General features: G+C 37.3%; 2 protein-coding genes across 2 annotated transcripts; one reads left to right on the top strand and one right to left on the bottom strand.

The window, feature by feature from the left end:
• Positions 1-2,809: 2,809 nt before the first annotated feature.
• LOC132271292 (ycf20-like protein) lies at positions 2,810-14,674 on the top strand. The gene is made up of 3 exons (XM_059772630.1): positions 2,810-2,990; positions 11,666-11,853; positions 14,073-14,674. Exons 2-3 carry the CDS (start codon positions 11,669-11,671, stop codon positions 14,515-14,517), a joined length of 630 nt encoding a protein of 209 aa, XP_059628613.1. The 5' UTR covers positions 2,810-2,990; positions 11,666-11,668; the 3' UTR covers positions 14,518-14,674.
• Positions 14,675-16,960: 2,286 nt separating this feature from the next.
• On the bottom strand, positions 16,961-21,775 carry LOC132268595 (AP2-like ethylene-responsive transcription factor BBM2). The gene is made up of 8 exons (XM_059769425.1): positions 21,532-21,775; positions 20,324-20,975; positions 20,061-20,143; positions 19,643-19,731; positions 19,340-19,413; positions 19,187-19,237; positions 17,980-18,056; positions 16,961-17,841 (listed from the first exon to the last, which is right to left on the bottom strand). Exons 1-8 carry the CDS (start codon positions 21,773-21,775, stop codon positions 16,961-16,963), a joined length of 2,151 nt encoding a protein of 716 aa, XP_059625408.1.
• Between the last annotated feature and the right edge of the window lie 205 nt (positions 21,776-21,980).

The raw sequence follows: 21,980 nt of genomic DNA on the forward strand, positions 1-21,980 counted from the left end.
TGACCAGAAAATACACTTCAAATAATATTCGATATGTGTTTGGGACGTATATACATATTCAATGGCATCGAGAGAAAATAAAAGAAGGATATCATTAGTTATAACTAAGAGAAAAGAAAAGAAAAGAAAATGTAGTAATAACCTCTATTCTTGTTTGAATAAATTATGATGAAAAAAAAAAACTTTGAAAAGATAGATAAGAGAAAAGAAAAAAAAAAAAATTATAAGAATTAAATTATTATCATAACTTTTTTATAAATTGTTATAAGATAAGAGTTACATGTTATAAGAAGGTAATTTTGGAATTATAAAAATACAGCTTATTATCTTTTCCCTTCAAATCTTCTCCTTTTTTGAGGATAGCACATGAGAGATTTAGAGGAATTCTCAGTCCTTTCTTTTCTCTTCATTAAATGCTATCCAAACACCATTTTTACAATCCTTTCTTTTCTTTTCTTTTTAAATCCTTCCAAACCACTCAATCCAACATAATAATCACGGTGAATAATCACCTCCAGTTGAATAGGGCAACAATTGCCTCCAATTGAGTAAATGAATGCTAAAAATTATGAAAGGTTAAAAATTTGTATTTTATTTAAATATAGTTTCCATCTATAGATACAGTATATACAACTGGGTCTCTCCCTCTCCTCTCTTTCTCTCTCAATCTTTGACCATCGTCCCTCTCTCTCTCTCTCCTCCCATCTCTATCTATCTTCATTACCTTTTTGCCGCTGTTGCACTGAGAGTTCTCTTTCTCCTCACTTTCCTCCTCTACCATTGCTAAAGAATTTAAAAGGAATTATCTTTGATTTGTTTCCAAAACGAATCACGGATTTATTTCTCAATTCCTTTGTTTCTATAAATATTTTGATTTGTTTCCAAAACGAATCACAGATCTATTTTCCCATTCATTTGTTTTCATAAAATTCCTTCTCTTCCTTCGTATACTTTGAGTCCGTCAAGTATCCTACTACAGCCCCAACCAACCTTCGGGCAAATGAGTCATCTTCCCATCACTCTTCTTGGCTTGCTGGCTTTTACTCGTCTTGCAGGTCTCTTTCCATGAGTTTCCCCCTTTCTTGTTCGCATCTTCCTTTTCTTCCGATGTGGTTGATTTCCCAGGCTCTTGCTTCCTTGGCTTCCGAACAAGGTTTAGTTCAATAACAAAGTCACCCTCCTTTTCTTGATGTACGAGAGTGTCCAGTTAGATAAGCTGGAAGGAGGTTACCTGGGAAGATTCACGGCCGATTTCTATAATAGGTTTAGACTTTTAACTTCCATTCCAACTTAACAGACCAACATTGGAACAAAGCAACATCTGAATTGGCATGGTTTTTTTTGTTTAATTATTTGTGTACTGCATAACATCCCAAACAGTTTGTAATTTAAGTCATTATAAGTTGTACGCAACATCCCAACATAATCTTAAAAGATTATTTGTACATAATTTCTCACACAATTTGTAATTTAAGTCAGTATAAATTGTACGTAACATCCTAACATAATTCTACTGGATGATAGTCATTAACTCTAATACATAACATCCCAATAGTTTGTAATTTAAGTCAGTATAAGTTGTACTTAACATCCCAACATAATCCTATTGGATGATAATCATTCACTTTAATCGGAGAAACACTAAATTGGGAAGAGTAATCAGAAAAGAAGAAACAGACCAAAAATCGAGATTTAGATGAACAATTTCTGCATAATACTCTAGCGAAATTACATGGGTTGTTGTTGGGAAGCTAGTTTTGGAGTGTGTTTGGGTTTTGAAGTGAAGTTTTGAAGTTCAAAAGTTGTTGTGAGTCATTGGAGGGTCCATTAATGGAAGCTTTTAGAGAGAGAAATGAAGACAGTCGTCTCTTCTTTCCCATAGGTGCGTATTTTGGAAATAATACTTAAAGTTAGAATATAACATTTAAAGTTTTTATATATATTTAAAGTTAGAATACAAGGGTGGTGAAAAATTAGTTACCCAATTTTTTTAATTGATGTGGCACTTTCTCAGCCACTTATTTCAATTGGAGGAAATGGATGCACTATGCAAATGGAGATGATCCTGGACCATAATATCACATAGCACATTAATAAGTATCCGTGGGATCTACGGGTGCAATTGGGTCGGGTTAATTAAGGTTTGGGATCTACGGGTGCCATTGGGTCGGGTTAATTAAGGTTTGGGATTAGGGATGGCAATTTGACTCGTCCTGTTTTTGGCGGTTTTGAGGGACCGTTTAGCTTATTTGGGCGGGGATGGTTTGATATAATAAAAACTCGCGAGGGTTTGGTGCGGGGGCAGGGGGAAGTCATCCCGCCCCGTCTCGTTTAGATAGGAAAATTACTTAAATACCCTTATTTTATTAGTATATATATTTTCCATTAGAAACCTTAGTTTTTTTATTTTTATTTTTAGAAACCCTATGAGCATTATTATTTTACTTATTTAACAATATTAAAATAACAAATGAATTTGATTAGAAAGAAAGTTGTAATGGTGAATAACTAAAGATTAGGGGGGAAAAAAGAGCAAATCTATTTTAACAATAAATAAATTATGGTCTTAAACGGGACGGGGCGAGTACCAGCGGGGATAAAAATGTTAAACAGGGGCGGAGATGGGGTGGAAAGTCCCTCCATTTTTGCAGTTTTTGGCGGGGACGGGGTGAAATTTTGAAACGATTATAAGAGTTGGGGAGGGTAAACCCGCCTAAATCCGCCCCGTTTCCATACCTATTTGGGATCTACGGGTGCCATTGCGTCGGGTTAATGCGACAACCCGAAACCAATGAATAATAATCCGAATGCGAACCTCTTCTTCCCAACAAAAAGGTTCTAACAAGCTGAACTGAAGAGAAGTTAACAAACAAACAGGCAATTCTTCTTCTTCCCAACAATCCAAAGGCTCTGCTACTACGTACTACAAATACTCACTGTCTCTGTCAAATGCCACTGTTTCTCCATTGTTCTTGGTGTCACAAATCCACGTGAGTTTTATTCATTCATATTCGTTCATTTATTTTAGCTTATTCAAATTCATTTGTCTTGTTTTTGAGGATTGACAAATAGCTGTTATATCAGACCTCAAGAATTTAATACTAATTGACCAGTAAATGGGTTCAAGTTACTGGTTTTCTTGATTTAGGGTTTTATGTTGAATTATTGCTCATTTCCTTTCTTGGGTTTGAAGTGTTGAATTGTTGCTCATTTCATCCATTCATCTATTTTAGCCTATTGAAATTCATTTGTGCTGTTTTTGGGATTCACAAATAGCTTTTATAAATCAGAACTAAAATAATTTAATATTGATTGACTGGTATGCTGTTGAGAGCGTAAATGGGTTTGGTTTAAGAAAGCTCAAATTACTGTGTTTCTTGATTTAGGGTTTTATGTTGAATTACTACTGTTTTCATTTATTGGGTTTGAAGTGTTCACAACAATTTTTTCAGATTCGTACTTGGTTTTAGGTAAACAAACCAAAAATGATGTTGTTGCTGTACATGGGTTTATCGCCTAATTAGGCCTTTTGTAGTTTCTTGGGTTGAGTTGTGGACTTGAAACAAGCTTACTAAATTTGAAGAGAAAGAGGGAAAAAAAATTAGTTCAACTTGGTGCCATTAAGTATGAGGTCTCAATCAAGGGGCAGGGCTTGAGCTTCTTGTGATCTGCTGTCTGGATTGCCTCTGATGGGTATAGTAGTTAGATAACTTAGGTAGTGTTTGGAGGAGCTTCCTGATGCTAGAAGTCCTTTCACTATAAATAGTTAAATGACTTTTGTATGAAGGAATTTGAGAACAAAAAGCCGATTGGTAAACCTCACTGTTGAGAAGTTCTTTAATATGTAAAAGTGATTTTCCTCACATGATGTGCGTTTGGAAACAGAGAGGTTCTTAATATTAAATAATTACGAATCTTCAATAATGCCCTTGCATAAAGGGTAAGGTTGTTTCACCTATTACATTTCCTAGCTCCAACAATATCTTGGCGACTCACAAGAAAATTCTTAATACCACATTTTTACTTGCTCTGTAACAAATGAAAATAATTTTTCAATTTTAAGCAAACAATGTAAAATCTACAATTAATTAACAATAAATATCTCCTTAAAGCTGCTAATCCCATCATCCACAACAAACTACTCAAGAAAAAAACATATATTCGAGCAGAGCATTCATTTGACATTCAAAGAAACTTGAAAGTAACAATGTAAAAAGAGAGACCGGACAGTGAAATACTGATAGTAGCTGATTCGAATGTCTTATAACCTGTTGATTTACTCTTCTTGTATTTTATTATGGTTTGGCCAATTCCATCTCCCAAGAACACAACAGAGTTCTTCTCCTTATCCACGTGAACTTCTTCATTGTAAATTTTGCGCTGGATGCAAATGGTGTATGTCACTCTACTTGAATTTGGTATTGCAGAAACAGCTTTTGAGATACTGCTATAGTTTCCACTTCCATCCCTTGACACCACAATTATGGTGCTATCACTCCAAATGAAATTTTGATTGGCAAGAAACATAAAGAAACAAAGTAAATTGTGAGCCATGTTGAGGAATGATAAAGCGTGAAGAATGAGCTGCGGTGGTTTCAGAATTAGGGGTGAAATGTGATGGGTTTGGGTTTTGTGTTATGAGCTCAGGGCATGTGGAGTTCACGATGGGTTTGGGTTTGTGGTATGAGCACAGCCAACAAGGAGGAAAACCCCCAAATACAGACTTTTATTAAACAGCCAAAACCGCAGCCAACAAAGAGGAAAACCCCCAAATACATATTACAAACCAACGATTTGGTGAACTCCACCTGCCCTAAGCTCATATCACATTTCGCCCCAGATTCTGAAACCACCACACATCATTCTTCAACATGGCTCCCAATTTACTTTGTTTCTTTTTATTTCTTGCCATTTTAATTTTCATTTGGAGTGATAGCACCACAATTGTGGTGTCAAAGGATGGAAGTGGAAGCTATAGCAGTATCTCAGAAGTTGTTTCTGCAATACCAAATTCAAGTAGAGTGACATACACTATTTACATCCAGCGCGAAATTTACAATGAAGCAGTTCACATGGGTAAGGAGAAGAACTCTGTTGTGTTCTTGGGAGATGGAATTGGCCAAACCATAATAAAATATAACAAGAGTAAATCCACAGGTTATAAGACATTCGAATTAACCACCGTTAGTATGTCGCTGTCTGATCTCTCTTTTAACATTTTTCCTTTCAAGTTTCTTTTGATGTCAAATGAATGCTCTGGTCGAATAAATGTTTTTTTCTTGCTTTAGTTTGTCGTTAACATGCACATATTAGTTTGTTGTTGATGATGGGAATGACATTAGTAGCTTTGAGGAGATGTTTCATGTAAATTAGTTGCTTATTTTACTTTATTTGGCTTCACTCTCTTTTATGACTTCAAATTGAAAAATTATTTGTATTTTTTTTTTTTTTTTGATAAGTAAAATTATTTGTATTTTTGACAGTGCAAGTATAAATGTGGTATTATGAATTTTCTTGTGAGTCATCAAGATATTGCTGGAGTTAGGAAATATAACAGGTGAAGGACCCTTATCCTTTATGTAAGGGTGTTATTGTAAATTTGTTATTATTTAATATTAAAAGAACTTAAGTCATTTTATCTCCAAATGCACCTCATGTCAGTAAAATCACTTTTACATACTTAAGGACTTCTCAACGGTGAGGTTTACCAAACGGCTTTTTGTTCTCAAATTCCTTCATACAAAAGTCATTCTTGTAAGCTATTTATAGTGAAAGGACTTTTAACATCAGGAAAGTCCTCCACACACTGCCTTAATTCTTTTGAATTTGTTCAAACTGATGAGAGAGAGAGAGAGAGGCTACAATCTGTATATCGTATATCTCACTCAACCCTAAGCCAACAAAGGCTTATATAAAGATACAGGAATGGGCAAATTACATAATGACCTTACCAACTATGTGTAATTACATAATGACCCAACATAAATATATATATTTATACACACACACACACACACACACACACATAAACATTCTAACACTCCCCTTCAAGTTGGAGAATATATATCAAATAATTCCAGATTGGAACAAATAGTCCTTAACCGGTTATGACCCGGTAAACATATCATCTAATTGATCTTCAGACTTCACAAAAGGAGTAGAGATGCTCCGACTTAATATTTTTTATCGAATGAAGTGACAATCAACTTCAATATGTTTTGTCCTCTCATGAAACACAGGATTTGATGTAATGTGAACAGCTACTTGATTACCACAGAACAATGGAATAGGAGTTTCAACTGTCAACCCAAGTTCTTTTAGAAAATGTTGTATCCATGTCAACTCACTAGTGGTAAGGGCCATTGCCCTGTACTCAGCTTCAGCACTAGATCGAGCTACCACCGTTTGCTTTTTACTTCTCCACGTAACAAGATTTCCTCCTCCAAATGTGCAGTAGCCTGTAGATCTCCTATTTGAAGGAGAACCAGCCAAGTCAGCATTTGTAAAACCTTCCACTCTGAGATGACCATTTGATTTATATAGTAACCCAAAACCTAGAGCTTGCTTGAGATATCGGATAATCCGAAAAACAACAATCCAATATGGCATTCTAGGAGCTCCAATGAACTGAATTATAACACTAACTGCATATGAAATATTAGGCCGAGTGATAGTGAGATAAATTAATTTCCCAACAAGGCGACGAAATCTGCCCGGGTTATTAAATAGATCACCCTCATCAGACACAAGTTTTGTATTTGAATCCATAGGAGCATCAACCGGGCAACCACCTAACATACCCGTTTCTTCTAATAAGTCCAACACATATTTTCGTTGAGATAAACTTATACTCTCTTTGGATCTAGCAACTTCAATACCCAAGAAATACATAAGTTTACCAAAGTCTTTAGTGTGGAATCGATTTTGTAGAAACAACTCCAACTTTGCAATACCTTCAGAATCATCACATGTGATCACAATATCATCTACATACACCACGAGAAAAATGAAGCCAGCTTTAGTGCGCTGGTGAAATACCGAATGATCAGTCCAGCATCTGCTAAGACCAAATTCTAATGCTGCCTCAGAGAATTTTCCAAACCAAGCCCGTGGAGATTGTTTCAATCCATACAGGGCCTTTTTAAGGTGACAAACAGTGTAACGATACTCCCCCTGAGGAACAAACCCAGGTGGTTGCTCCATATAAACTTTTTCAACCAAGTCACCATGTAAGAAAGCATTTCTGACATCCAATTGAAACAACAACCAGTTACAATTGGCAACAATGGAAATAAGTTCCCAAATAGAAGAAATCTTAGCAATAGGGGAAAAAGTCTCATCATAATCAACACCATAAGTCTGAGTGTACCCTTTTGCCACTAGACGAGCCTTCAATTGCTCAATAGACCCATCGTGAAGGTATTTAACAGTGTAGACCCACTTACAACCAACCGTTTTGGAGCCCGGAGGTAAGGGAACAAGATCCCATGTCCGATTACGGTGGAGGGCATCCATTTCATCTACCATGGCTTGGCGCCAATCCGAATTAGAGAGAGCATCCTGCAAAGTCTTGGTAACAAAAGTAGCAGACATTTTGGATAAAAAAACAAGATAAAGAGGATGAAACATTACGGTAGGAGACAAAGTTAGAAATGGGATGTGCAGTAACACACGAACGAGAACCTTACGGAGAGCAATAGGCAAATCATCAGGCATAGTAGATGGCGTCGGATCCGAAGACTCTGAAGGAGATGGAAGGAGCAAAGTAGGTGGTCGAGGTCGTCGAGTATAAACTTGCAATGGGACAACGGAGCGAGGAGTTGCGGGAGCAGGGAATAGAGAGGGAACAGTTGGCATAGGTGGCTCAGGAGTAATATTGAGAGGAGAAGTAGAATCAGAAAAATATGGGAGAGACTCAGAAAATGAGACATCGGCACTAGTGAAATAACGTTGAAAATGAGGACTATAGCAACGATAACCCTTCTGAGTGCGAGAATAACCAAGAAAAACACACTTAGTGGTTTGAGGGTCGAGTTTGTCAAGACCGGGTCTAAGGTTATGGACATAACACAAACATCCAAAGACCCGAGGAGTAAGATTAAACGATGCGGAGTTGGGAAATAGAACAAAATGAGGAGATTTCCCTTGTAACACCGACAAGGGCATCCGATTAATAAGATGACAGGCTGTAAGAATAGCATCACTCCAAAAACGTTTGGGAACATGCTTATGAAATAAAAGGGCACGACATACTTCCAGGAGATGACGATTTTTACGTTCAGCTACTCCGTTTTGTTGAGGAGTATAAGTATAAGATGATTGATGAATGATGCCTTTAGCATGAAAATAAGTCTCAAGAGGGTCTGAGAAATATTCTTTAGCATTGTCAGAACGTAAAACTTTAATGGAATACCCAAATTGAGTTTTTATTTCTTTGTGAAATATTTGAAAAATAGAGAATAACTTGGAACGATTTTTCATTAAAACCAACCAAGTCATATGAGAATGATCGTCCACAAATGTCACAAAAGAACGAAATCCATTAATTGAAATATGTTTTATTGGTCCCCATACATCTGAATGAACTAACTAAAAAGGACTAGCAACACGATTAGTAGCTCTCGGTTTGAAAGATACACGATAATGCTTACTAAGCTGACATGCTTTACAAGAAATGGACTCAACACGACTAAGACTGGGGACTTGACGCTGCAAAACTGATAATGATGGGTGGCCCATACGACAGTGCCACTGGAAAGAAGACAAAGATGATTGAAGAGCCGTGGGAGATGGTGCAAGATCAAAGTAATACAAGCCACCTACTTCATGTCCCGTACCAATCTTCTTCTTCATCCTGAGATCCTGAAAAATATAACATGTGGGATAAAATGTAACGGAGCAGTTAAGAGATTTAGTAATTTTACTAATAGACATCAAATTAAACGGGAATTGAGGAACGTATAATACAAAGGAGAAGGACATAGAATAGGTGAGATGATTGGTTCCTAAACCCAAAACTTTAGTTAATGAGCCATTAGCAAGAGTAACACGTTGAGAGGAAGGAACAGACTGAATATCAGATAAGAGATGAGAACTACCAGTCATGTGATCGGATGCGCCAGAGTTAAGAATCCAGGGACTTTGACGAGAGGACAAGAGACATGCAGGTGCACTACCTGATTGGGCAAAGGAAACCATAGAAGATGAGGTGGAAGGCCGTTGTTGAGGCATAAGCTGAGCATACTCATCGTGGGGAATCGTGACCATGGCAGGCTCAATAGCCACATGTGGAGCAGTTAGTGTGGCGAGAAAAAGAATCCCTTTCATTAGAGGTCATGTGATGTGCATAGGAAGAAAGTAGTGGTTTCCCATGAAGATCCCAACAGTAATTGACAGTGTAATTAGTAAGACAGCAGTGAGTACAGAGTTTCGAGTTTTTGCCTCTGCCACGACCACGGGTAAAACGACCGCCATCGCCAAGAGAAGAATGAAAGCCACCCTGGTTGACAACTAAGGCCGAACGTTCACTGCTAGGAGGAGTAGTGACAACACTTGAAGCACCCCCTGACCACTAAGTAGCACGCTAGAGTCTGGATAATATATCAGGAAGAGAGGGAAGTGCAGGGCTACCCAAAATCTGTGCTCGAACAGGTTCATACTCTGGTGACAACCCTGTGAGAACACGAACATTAAAATCCTCACGTTGTTGTTGCATGCTCTTCACATCAGAGGTGATGGGCTGATACAAGTCCATTTCTTCCCAAATTCCCATTACCCATGAGGAGTATTCTTCTAGACTGTGAGTACCTTGCTGGAGGTCAAAAAATTGTCTGCACACCTCATAAATTCTGGTGATATTCCCAGTACCTGAATATAACTGTTGGAGTCAGTTCCATATCTCCGTGGCAGTGTCCAAATACAAGAAGTTAGAGCTAATATGGGGTTTAATACAATTCAGCATTAAATAAATGATCTGAGCATCCCTTTATTCCCATGAACTGAAATCAATATCCACTGTCTTTAGGTTTATCCTTAACCAAATGAGTGCCAAAGCCTTTGGCTTTCAGGAAAATTGCTACTGACTTGGCCCATAAAACGTAATTTTTGCCATTGAGCTTTACTGAAGTCATTTGAGGATTGAAGGATGCGGAAGATAACAGTTCTGAACTGGTAGCCATGGAGAAGAGAACAAAAAAAAATATCGAACCTGGAAAAAAAAATTGCTGAATCTGTATTTGGGCCGAATCTGGGCAAACGGGTCGAATCAGAACCGGATCTATGCAACTTTGGTTTTAGTAAACCAGGGTTGGAATAGCATAACCGCATAGCCAAATACGGTTGTTCTTCTTTACAACCTCAGAGATGCTGGCAACACGTAGCGGTAGCGATGGCAATCCAATCACAAGCAGCGGCCGAATCAACAAACAGCGACACCATACCGAATCAGAACCTCTGTAACTTCCGGCCAAAAGTAAACACGAATCGATGAAGCCTCACCTCTGCAAATAATGACGGTAGAAGGTGGCGAGCTCGCCGACAGCCAAAGTGGCAACAATACGAGCAACCAAACAGGCTTCAGATCTGAGGATGACGAACGCGGAGCTCTGAACAGACCGGCGACCAAACTTTCGGCAACGAACAGGTTTGACCTCAATCGCAATTCCGATCTATACAAGAACAACACAATTGCAGTTTTCCCACACTCAAGATTTCGTATTGCTCTGATACCATGTTCAAACTGATGAGAGAGAGAGAGAGAGAGAGAGAGAGGCTACAATCTGTATATCGCATATCTCACTCAACACTAAGCCAACAGAGGCTTATATAAAGATACAGGAATGGGCAAATTACATAATACCAACTATGTGTAATTACATAATGACCCAACATAAATACACACACACACACACACACATAAACATTCTAACAGAATTCAATAGCTTAAACAATGTTTTTAAAGGAAAAATTGTCATCTTTTTTACACATCAGAGCAGAATAACTGGCAGAAGAATTAACATGAAAAGTCGAGTAGGAGAGGAAAGGAAGTAATGTTGAGCTCATACTAGTCCAAATCAGGAATCAAATGGCCTAAATTGGTTGCTAAAGTGATTGATTAGTTCAATCATTGCAAATTCAAAATGAGAAGAATTTTTTTGACATAATTGTCCTAACTATCACATTTAAGTGGGTCTTGGTTTTCATTTTATAATATTAATTGGGCTTGAAGTCATAACCTACGAAGAAGGAACACAAGAATAACACCCTATTGGGATGTAATCAGATCAATAGAATTGGGATCCATGATTTTCGCAATCCCACAGGGATTCCACTAGGATTAGATTTTTTTGTGAGATTGGGGTCAATTCAATATTTTTCGGTCGTAGGGTCATAAGATTGTAAGATACGGATTGGGATTCCTACAAACATGGAACATATCTTACTGGCTAAATTAGCTAGCATCTTTAGTTGTGGAAGATTTTTATGATGGAAAGGTTGTTTGCCCATTTATATACCATTGCTAACTGCTCTTGGACCTCTTGGTACCTAGAAATTCCTGATTCTTGAATCTTTCGCTGATGTGATGTGTAGAACCAGTTGTAAATCTCATATCTGTCAGTTGAGCTATTAAGTTTATACATTCTCTAGTTCATATTTCTTTTTTCAGTTCATGTCCTGTAGAATGGGAGTGATCATGCTGCAGTCCTCTTTGCTCGTGAAGGAGAATGAAAGCTCTGAAAGATCATGGACCATCTTCAAAAGTTCTCATACGATCCTGAACTCGAACAGCAAGCCAAGTTTCAGTCGACAAAATTCAAAGTTTGGCATTAACAGTGCACCTTTTTCTAGAACGAGGTAGATTTTGAACTTTTCTAGCATCTATATTGTCTGAAAACCTTCTTGTGTATATGGATTGTGGACCTTTGATCTTGATGAAGTTCTCTTTAATGATTGTTTCTGGAAAAATGCAATATTGCCTTAATTCAGATTCTGTTTTCAATTCTTCTTAATTATTTGAATTTTTCTCTTAGATTTTTTGTTGGATATGGTTATTGTTACTTGATTGTAACTTTTTCATGATATTTTCCAATTCCATATTTTTTCAGGTAAAAAATAGTTCTCAATCCCGAATTGATGACTATCTTTTTCATATCGTTGTTCAGTAGCTCCGTCTCACAAACTTTTCTATTGTTGTGAGTGATATATCGTAATGGGAAAATGGATGGAAAAAGGTTGTGCTCGTGTTGTCTAACACTGAAAAATAACATGTTTGTTTATGCAACTGTTAATGAAGCAGAATGAGACATGAATAAATTTGTAAGCAGTTTTTGGGACCAAATGGATCTTCTTTTGCTGTTTCATTTGTGTCATTTTTGAACGTTTTATACACGTGTTTAAGCATAATGGAAGAAAATTTTCTAGCTGGTTTTGGATAAACCTTTTACATGACTGAGTAAATGAAAATTGAGGGCCTATTTGGAATTTAGATTTTTATTTTTTATTTTTTTCAGAAAGTTGGAAGATGCTGAATTTATATTTCATTTGGTGTTTTTGAATACTACATTTAAAAATTCTTGAAAAACAGTCCATTTCTGAAAATAAAAAACTGCACTTGCAAGAGCTGGGATTCATTAAAACTGAAAATTGCATGGAAACAACTGCATTACGGAAATTCATCCTTTTCCTAGTTTGAATTTTCGGAAGCAAAAACTGTAAATATAAGTGAGTTTTTGTGAAACCATACAAGCTACACTCAATGAAATCAAACTATGGGCATCATAATAACTCAGCAGATAAAGCTAGCTCTCTCCCTCTCTCTCTCTCTCTCTCACACACACACACACACACAGACACGCAGTGGGAAGTTTAAGCTGACATTGTTGGGCAGGTCCTTTCATCAAACATTGTGTAGGGAAAAAAATCTTGAGTTATTCTCCAAGTTCCTAAAATTTTCCCCATTTTTGGCTCAACTAATGGAACTTGATTTATCATGTGTTTCTTATACTTCCGGCAATATTTTCCAATATTTTGCATATTGTGTATGAATCACCCTATGAGTTTCATCATACCTGAAAAGCATCTTAATTTATATGAAATGTTTGTTAAAGTTTTTAAAATTATCTAGGAAATGGAATGATGACACATGTTCCATTGTTTGTTGATATGTTTACCTTACCTTTGAGGAGGGAGCTCTATTGCCTTCTTCCATCAGAGGTATCATGCAATCAAAATGGGGCTTCATTCTATAGAAATTAGCCAGATCTACTTGAACTTTATTGGTTTTAATGTTTTCTGTATCTCTCTAACCAAAATGGATTTGCTTAGGTTTTATGCCCTCCTTTGTCTTGTACCTTTTTCCACGTTAATCAATGAACTAGAAGAGGTCCATCCCAAACAGATGCCACAGGCACAAGGTGCTGCACCCACCAAAAGCAAAAAATGCTGTCTTCTCAAAAACTATAGACTCTGATGGATTATTAGTCCAAGAGTTCTTCCTATTACTAACACTGCATTTGGTATGACAGAAGGAAAGGGGAGGGAAGGAAGAGAGGAGGGGTGGAGTAAATCTCCATTGTTTGGTATGAGGGAGAGTTGGAGGGAATGGAATGATGGATGGATGAGGTTCTCTCCTGGCACATCATTTTTCATCCCCCTAAATTAGACTGAAGAGAGGAGGGAAGAGAAGGATAAGTATTATATACTATATAAAATGGCATTATTACCCTTTGTCAATTTTTATCAAATCATATAATGAGGATATAATGGTAAAAAACATATATTAAAAAAACTTCTACTTCTCTCCCCTCTTACAAAACATAAAAGATGTCATATCTTTCTATCCACTTCCATTCTCAAACACAAAAGGGGTAATGATACCTTCCCTTCATGTTTCATCCATACAACATATGTGATCTATGTAAGAGGCAATTGACTTATCCAATTCTACACATGATTACCTGAAAGATGTTAAATGTTGTATTCGGAGAGGTCTCTGCCAATGTCAAGCACTTAATTAGTCTGAATGCTGCTTATGCCCTTTTGAACATGCCTTTGGTGTTTGTATCTTGAAACAGTTTTCATACAAGACGACAAAGTTGGAAAATAGCTTTTGCTTTAGACACAGGAGGAATTCCAAGCAGTGGTGACCAAGACAGCCTCAATGGTGACAGCCCTGGTCTAGGCCAGACTCGATTGAGCAGGATAGCAAGTGCAGCTGGCAGACAGCTATTGGATAAATTAAATTCGGCTAGAAAGAACCTCCCCATGAAGATATTTCTCCTCCTCCTGGGTTTCTACACGGCAAATGCACTGGCTACAATTCTCGGGCAGACTGGTGACTGGGACGTACTGATTGCAGGTATTGTGGTTGCTGCCATTGAGGGGATTGGTATGCTAATGTATAAAAAGCCCCCCACTCTATCAACTCGGAGGTTGCAGTCTTTGGTAGTGATGATAAATTACTGGAAAGCCGGTGTTTGCCTAGGCCTCTTCGTGGATGCTTTCAAATTAGGTAGTTGACTTTGTTCTCTCAATCTAATAATCTGTAGTTGTTCCTTAATGTTTCTGTCTACTTCTTTCCCATTGTAGCATTATTCATATCCAGGTTACATTAAGGACATGCAGATGTATGTATGACAATCACTTCCATATATATATTGTTTTGCGTCGCCTTCAACCATTGTGCTAGATATTGAAAGGTCTACAGAAACACCAGAAGTGATCTATCGTGCTAGCACAAAAGGTTGAGCAAACACTTTGCTGCTTGGCCTAATCATTCCCCAGCAAGAAAGGAGTGTGAAGCTTTAGCTTATGGCTATGCTTCAGCATTACAGAAACCTTATTATCTGGCCAAATGAAGGATTGAGGAACATGCAAATGAATGGCTTGTGTTCTGCAAATCCTCGCTGGGGTTCACAGTGATGGCTTATCGAAATGGGCCCACAAACATCGCTCTGGGTGGCAGTCCAGAGTAGCTTTCCTGTTTGGTTGGTGATTGGAACCCTAACTTCTTTATGAGTTGTTCCTAAGGGGTGAAAATTATGCATCCCACATGGCACAACATTTTTTTATTTTTTCTGCATTTTCTAAAAAATCCTCAATGTACTATTGTTAATTATTCGATTATACAATTTCCTGTTATATTAAAAAAAAAAAAAAAAAAAAAAAAAAAAAAAAAAAAAAAAAATTATCTTTTTTTCTTTATTATTTTTTCCGGAAAACCATGTCTATTCCTGTTGTAATGAATCTTGGCTGTGGGGAACTTTGTCCGAAGACAGACACTGCTTAGGGCTCAACTAATGGGCCAGTTATTGGGCCGATCGCCGTTGGTCTACCTCACTGAAAGGCCCATGTTGCTTGTGTAAAATGGGTTGGATATCAATTGCTTTCTTCGTGTCATCATAGGCCCACTTTATGAGCCTACTTAATATTTCTAGTAATAAATTAAGGATAATGCTTAGCTACTCACTCCTTGTGTGTTCCAATAACAAAATAACATATTTGCTTTAATAACCAAATAATTCACGTTTTCCTATATTTTCTCGGATCAACTATTGAATAAACGTAATGGATTTTTTTGTTTAAGCTGATGTGGTATTTTATTATTGAAACACACAAGAGGTGAGTAAGGTGAAACTACTCATTGGTGAGTAGCTAAGTATTATCCATAAATTAAAACATCACCACATCACAAAGCAGTCACACATCAAATCTAATTTTGTTCTTTAAATGATTTCTATGGATGCCCACTAAATTAAATTAAAACCAAACAGCAAAGATAAATAGGATAAAATGTAAAAAATAAAAAAAATAAAAAAAATAAAAAATAAGAAGGCAATATTTTGATTACACACACTCATGTACCTGAGCTCCTCTTTAGAAAGGAAGATTTGTACCAGTTAGGCTATTGCTCATTTGGTCATACCATGCATACTAATGTACCTAACAAAACTAATTGAAATTTGCTGAGATTATTACATGGTTATTTTGTGTACCACATTTGGAGAGAGAGAAGAAAACTCCACAAAATTCACAAATGAATATATATGTCATGTCTCAATTATAGACACTATTGTGAATTATATTTGACAAAAATATTTCCAACTGACATTAACAAGCACTCATAGAGCACCTCTAGTCTGTTTCCTATTGCCCATTACAAACATTATTGTGAACTCTATTACCTCTTCACGTTTTCATGCATTGTAATGATTTTAAAGCTTTCCCACATGTTGGATAGGTTAGCATATTGGGTTGCTCCTAAATATTCATGCTCACTAGTGGCACAGGATGTCCCATGTCACCACAACTTCATATTAATTACGCAGTAATTTTACTTCAGTAACGTAACAACTTCAGATCGTTCATACAATAATTACCTTAGATCACTTACACAACAACTCTACATCACATGTTGCGTACGTGTCATTGGGCATTCTAACTCACAATTGCCCAATATGGAGACTTGAGAATCACAATGTACGGGACATTCTAACTCACATTTTCCCAATCTTTAACTTTCAGTCTAAAAGTAGAAGAAATACCACTAAATGATATACATTCTCCAACTGCATAGATTAATTATTGCTCCAGTGCTTCAAATTCATCAAATGCAGTTGACAAAACCCAAAAAGAAAAAAAATTTGAAAACCCCATTCTTTGTATTATCACTATGTTATTCAAAATTACAAAGCTTGGCCCGAGGATCTATCAAAATCCATAGTTCCCAAAACTCATAGCAAGATACTAAGCTCTCGCTTGCTATATTTTCCTGAACTTCAGTTAGATCCTAACAAAATTTCCATTCATCAACTGCCCAACAAAAAAAAAGTCCCTATTTTACTTGGTTCAATTAGTTATAAATCAAGAAAGGAAAGCGAAAAAAAAAGAAGCAAAATTAGGAAGTGATCAGTTATGTATACAACCCCTTTTCATTCCCATACCCCTCCACTCTGCCAGAGTCCTATGTATCATTCCACACAGTGAATGTTGGAGCTCCATGACAAACTGCCATGTTGCTAGTCCTTGGCGCTATAGTTGGAATTGCGGTAGGCACCCAATTGTTGCACGTCGAGCTCTGATCATACAGGCCGGCCTTCACAGCGCCACCAGACGATGATTGCTGCGAAAGATAGTACAAGTTCCTCGCTTGATAAGAATCCGACGAACCAAACATGTTTTGGTCATGATTTTCCACAAAACCATTCACCTCATTGCTAGTGCCTTCATGAGCAACAACTGTACTAATTGGCATTACATAGCCCCCATTAGTCCCGTATCCAAAACTACCATTTCCATTCCCATTTCCACTTCCGTCCACGCCTCCACTGCTGTAGATGACAGAGTTGGAGGCCGAGCTATGCTCCAACGACGAAGAGTCCAAGCTCATGAGGTTGTGCATCACAGAGGGCTGAAAGAAGTTGTGAGTGCCACTTCCCAATTGGAGCTGATGGATGTCTTGGAAATTAACATCTTGTTCTTGCTTGCACCACACCCTTTGTTGACCATAAGGGTAGTGTTGTTGCACGCTAAATGTCTGAGGTGGTTGTTGGAATGCAATTGTGGGCCAACCGGGGTGAGAGCTGCCATAGTTGTTGATTCCATCAGTGAGGTGTGAAGCTATTAGGTTGTCGTGATCGGTTGCCCTACGTGTGTCCATGGCCGTCATCTCTGCAGCCTGTTCGGCATCTTTCAGACGCTTTGCAGCTCCTCCTATTGGTAATGTGCTGCTCTCCAGTATGCTGTTGACATCATATCTGCTCATGTCGAAGTTTGTCACTGCATTCAGTCCTCGGAACTTGATTGCAGCGATGTCATAGGCCTCGGCTGCCTCCTCTTGAGTGCCTATATTAGAAGAAAACAAGAGGAAGCTTAGAGCATAATGATTATGAACTCCATATGAAAATGTAAATTTCCCATTCTTATTTGTCTGACCTTAATTAATTTCCATTTAGTTATATATTTTCAACACTAATTACTTACTGAAAGTTCCCAAGTAAAGATCTTTGTTCCCTGCAACTCTTCCAATCCTAGCTTGCCATCTTCCATGCTGGTGGTGTCTGTAATCAATCCGAATAATGAAGCAAATTAATTAAGAATTTGTAACAAAAATGTCATAATTTATGATATATATATACTTTGTTAATGATCATGGCAATGGTAAGAAAATATCAAAAGAAAAGAACCAGTCATTAATTTCTTTTTTAATTGTCACTCAGGCATCTGAATACTACTGGTCATAAACCTTCTAAAATGTAAAATACAAAGTTCAATGTTTTAGATCAAAATCATTACAGAAACTTATTTAATTATCTCTCTTTTTTCCTTCATCACTTTACAAACCTTTTTATTTTCTTTTTTAATTGTCACTCAGACATCTGAATAGTACTGGTCATAAACCTTCTGAAATGTAAACTACAATGTTATATTAGTGAAACAAACAAACTCCCTCCTTCAATTTATACACTTAACATTTACCTTTCAAGAAGGAAAAAAAATTCTCCTTCAACTGAAGTAGGTAATTCGAGGCCTCAGACCTTCAATACATCACATAAATAGTCACTGCACATTCTGCTGCCAACAATATTCCTACAAGTATACTTTAAAAAAAAAAAAACAATATACCTACAAGTATAATGATTTGGAGTCTGAAAGTCGGACTGCACATACTGCTGCCAACAATTAATATTCCTAGCTACAAGTATAATGATTTGGAGTTTGAAAGTCGGACAAGTCCGACTAATTTATGTGAGTGAGAGCTAACATCATCATGATACCATTAATATTCACGATGTCATAATGACATCAGCTCTTACTCACATAAAATTATTCGGATTTGTCCAATTGTCGACTCCCTATCATTATTCTTCCTGCAATTAGTGTCTCACGTTACTGATATTTCTCCCTGTCCAGCAACTAATGCAGCAAAAATGCTTCTACAGAGCAAATATGGTGCAATTCTCAATTTTGGCTACCTCAACCATAAGCTCAAAACAACCATCCAACTGTTTAGAATTAGCACTCTTAAATTAACCTATGCTTTCATAATAAATGTCCTTGAATGAAAAAACATTCTCAGTTGTTCCAATAACATCGCCCCGGTAACCCTAATTCCAGTTTGGGGGTGGGTGGAAGGGATGAGGAGGACAAATGCTACAAGATTAGTGCTGAAATAGCGTAGTTTTTTTACCTTGTCACGCCCCGGTATATTGATGCACCGCGAGAGAACCCACTGCTCTTCCTGCAACAACCAAATAATGTAAATTATCGTTGTCTTCATGCATTTATTGACTACTAATTTAGAGTATATATCATGATAAAATTTAAGAGAATTTAAGTGTACCTTCTGAGAGATGCAACATATTCTTGTCTTGTCATGTGCTTCATTTCTTCCACCTCTTTCTCATAGTTACCAATCTGAAAGGTTCAATTGAAAAGGAAAAAAAAAACAAACCAAAAATTAAATCCAAAAATTAAATCCAATCATAGTTGTACATAAAATGTCTATATAGAATAGATTTAATTTACACAATATATAATGAGCACATGCACATTGATATATAAAATACCCTCAAAGACTGTAAAGGTTATTTAATTTAGATCTATTTTTATTCATTCTGAGAGTGATACAAAGTGAGAGGCTTACAGGAAAATTTGTAGTGGTCGTGGTTCCCCAGTATTTCAGTGCTGCCAAATCATAAGCCCTAGCTGCCTTGTCTTCTTTATCATATCCTCCTATATATACATGAGAGAAAATAGATGAGAAACACCAAGAAAATTTTTGGTCTGTAGAACCTTAAAATTCCCATTAAAGGAAAAGAGAAGAAAGTAAAAGAAAAGGTAAAAAAAACATTTAATCAAAAAAAGGATACTTTTTCATGACTTACCCAAATAAACTGCAACAAGGTTGAATAAGTTCCACACCAAATCAGAAGAAAACCCAAAAAAGGAAATCCCAAGTTAGTACAAAAAAATGGAGTAAATTTCTTGATTTGCCTATTTGAAAAAATAAAAACACACACATACACACAGTTGGAAATACAAGTGCACACACTAAACCATACCTTGCCTTCCTTTCCTAGTCTGTCCTTCTCGTCTGCAACTGTTATCCCACAGATGAGCCTCATATCTACCAGTCCATCTATGCCTGTATCAAAAGATCAAAATCATCATAAAACAGTTAAACAAACATAACACACACAAAAAAATAAAACAAAAAATAAAAATAAAAATAAAAATAAAATTGCACACACACACACACATATATATAGATACAGTTTTAAGTACTTATTACAAGTGATCAAAAGAAGTTTATATCTAAAGAAACCTTGTAACACCACGGTAGATAGAAGTTCTCTGTCCAAATGTATCAATAGACTTGCGAGGCACAGACTCTAGAGCACCGCCACTTTGTCCCTCCACTGCGGCCGCCGCCACAGCCACCACCGCCTTAGGCTGCTTATTATCAGACGAGGAACTCTCTCCTCCACCACCACTGCCACTCATCGAAAGCGACAGAGTCTGGCCGCCAGTACTCGTTAGGGTTGCGTTAGTCCCTCTGGTACTGGCCACGCCGCCATCGCTCTTGCCTTCGGGCTGGTTCCTCAGCCAGTTCTTGATCATAGAAAGGCCAATGGAGCTACCATTCACGCCACCCGAGCCATGATCAGTTGGTCGAACACCACCGGCTTTCGGCTCCGAAGAAGGAAGCTCCAGTGAGCAGTTGGAGTACAAGTAATCTCCAGATTCACCATTGTTGTAAGCTGAGCTATTAATGGAGTTGGAGTTGCACCCACCAAGCTTGTGATCTTGCTGATCAGCCAAACAGTGCCCTCCACCTAGAAAGTTTTCAAGCTTTGGACCTGCTTGGGTTTCCATGTTCTGACTAGTACATGAACTACCCATTATCATAGACAGCTCTGAGGTGCTGCTTTTATAGTTAGACTCCGAGTTCATACTCATATCCTTCATATTCCAATCTGCAAAAAGCATCAAAATGTAAAATTAGACAAAAGAATAAAAACAAGTACATATACATATGCGTATACATATACATATATATGTATTTATATATAAGCTGAACGCATTAGCTGTGCGCTCTCAGGTTGAAGTGTTGAACAGTAAGGGTCAAAGAAGCGCAATCACTCATTCTAAAAATCAGTGTTCTGAAGAATCTTTTTAATTGTTCAATCACTCATTCTTAAAACCAGCGTTATTGAGACGAAAGAGTAGGATGGGAAAGGGAAAAAGATCTTGTATATATGTATATATCATGATTCATCACGTTATATCGTGTATCGGCCGATACGCAACTTGATAATCTGTATTATTCAGTTTACATTCACTTTGTTCGAGTTCATTATATCACAACCGATACTACGACCGAAGGATGGACGATGGTATATATATATATGCGTGTGGTTTTATATATTTTTAGGGTTTTTTAGAAGAAGTTTAATATGCAAAGTAATGATTATGTATGTGTGTGTGTGAGAGAGAGAGAGAGATACGAGAAGAGATGTGGGTGTAACAAACCTTGTGAGTGATTGTTTCTGTTGAAGGCTTCTAGTATGCCAAAAGGGGGTGGGAGGTTGAGAGAGGGGATGGTGGAGTCAGAAGAGAGATCAAAGCATTCATGAGCTGAGACATGATGATGGGTGGTGGAGATTTCATCAGAGTTGAAACCAAGGGGAGAGACTGAGGGTTGGGAGTGATCTTCATGAGATGGGAGTTGTTGAGGGGAGAGAGAGAACCCCAACCAGTTGTTCATGGGAGACATGGAAGAAGCTATCTAGGGCTAGTAGTTGTACGTGAAGGAGATTTTGGTGCTATAGATGTTTTTCAAAGGGAGAAAAAGGAATTAGTTCATGCATGTAGAGAGAGAGAATAAGCCAGGGATTGAAGGGAGAAGGAAGAAGAAGAGGAAAGGTCTAAACAATGAAGGGAAATCATTTCTTTCAAGGCAAAAAGAAGATTTATACTAT

The sequence above is a fragment of the Cornus florida genome, unplaced genomic scaffold (genome assembly GCF_030987335.1).
Source record: "Cornus florida cultivar Cherokee Brave unplaced genomic scaffold, ASM3098733v1 CherokeeBrave_3.0.0_Hap2_Chr08, whole genome shotgun sequence".
NCBI classification, from domain to species: Eukaryota; Viridiplantae; Streptophyta; class Magnoliopsida; order Cornales; family Cornaceae; genus Cornus; species Cornus florida.

Excerpts from the sequence above, each read along its gene's own strand:
- LOC132271292 (XM_059772630.1), top strand. The coding sequence starts at position 11,669 with ATGTCCTGTAGAATGGGAGTGATCATGCTGCAGTCCTCTTTGCTCGTG. Across the intron at positions 11,854-14,072 it reads GCACCTTTTTCTAGAACGAG|TTTTCATACAAGACGACAAA; the intron begins GTAGATTTTGAA and ends ATCTTGAAACAG.
- LOC132268595 (XM_059769425.1), bottom strand. The coding sequence starts at position 21,775 with ATGTCTCCCATGAACAACTGGTTGGGGTTCTCTCTCTCCCCTCAACAA. Across the intron at positions 19,238-19,339 it reads TATGTTGCATCTCTCAGAAG|GAAGAGCAGTGGGTTCTCTC; the intron begins GTACACTTAAAT and ends TGGTTGTTGCAG. Across the intron at positions 18,057-19,186 it reads ATATACCGGGGCGTGACAAG|ACACCACCAGCATGGAAGAT; the intron begins GTAAAAAAACTA and ends GATTGATTACAG.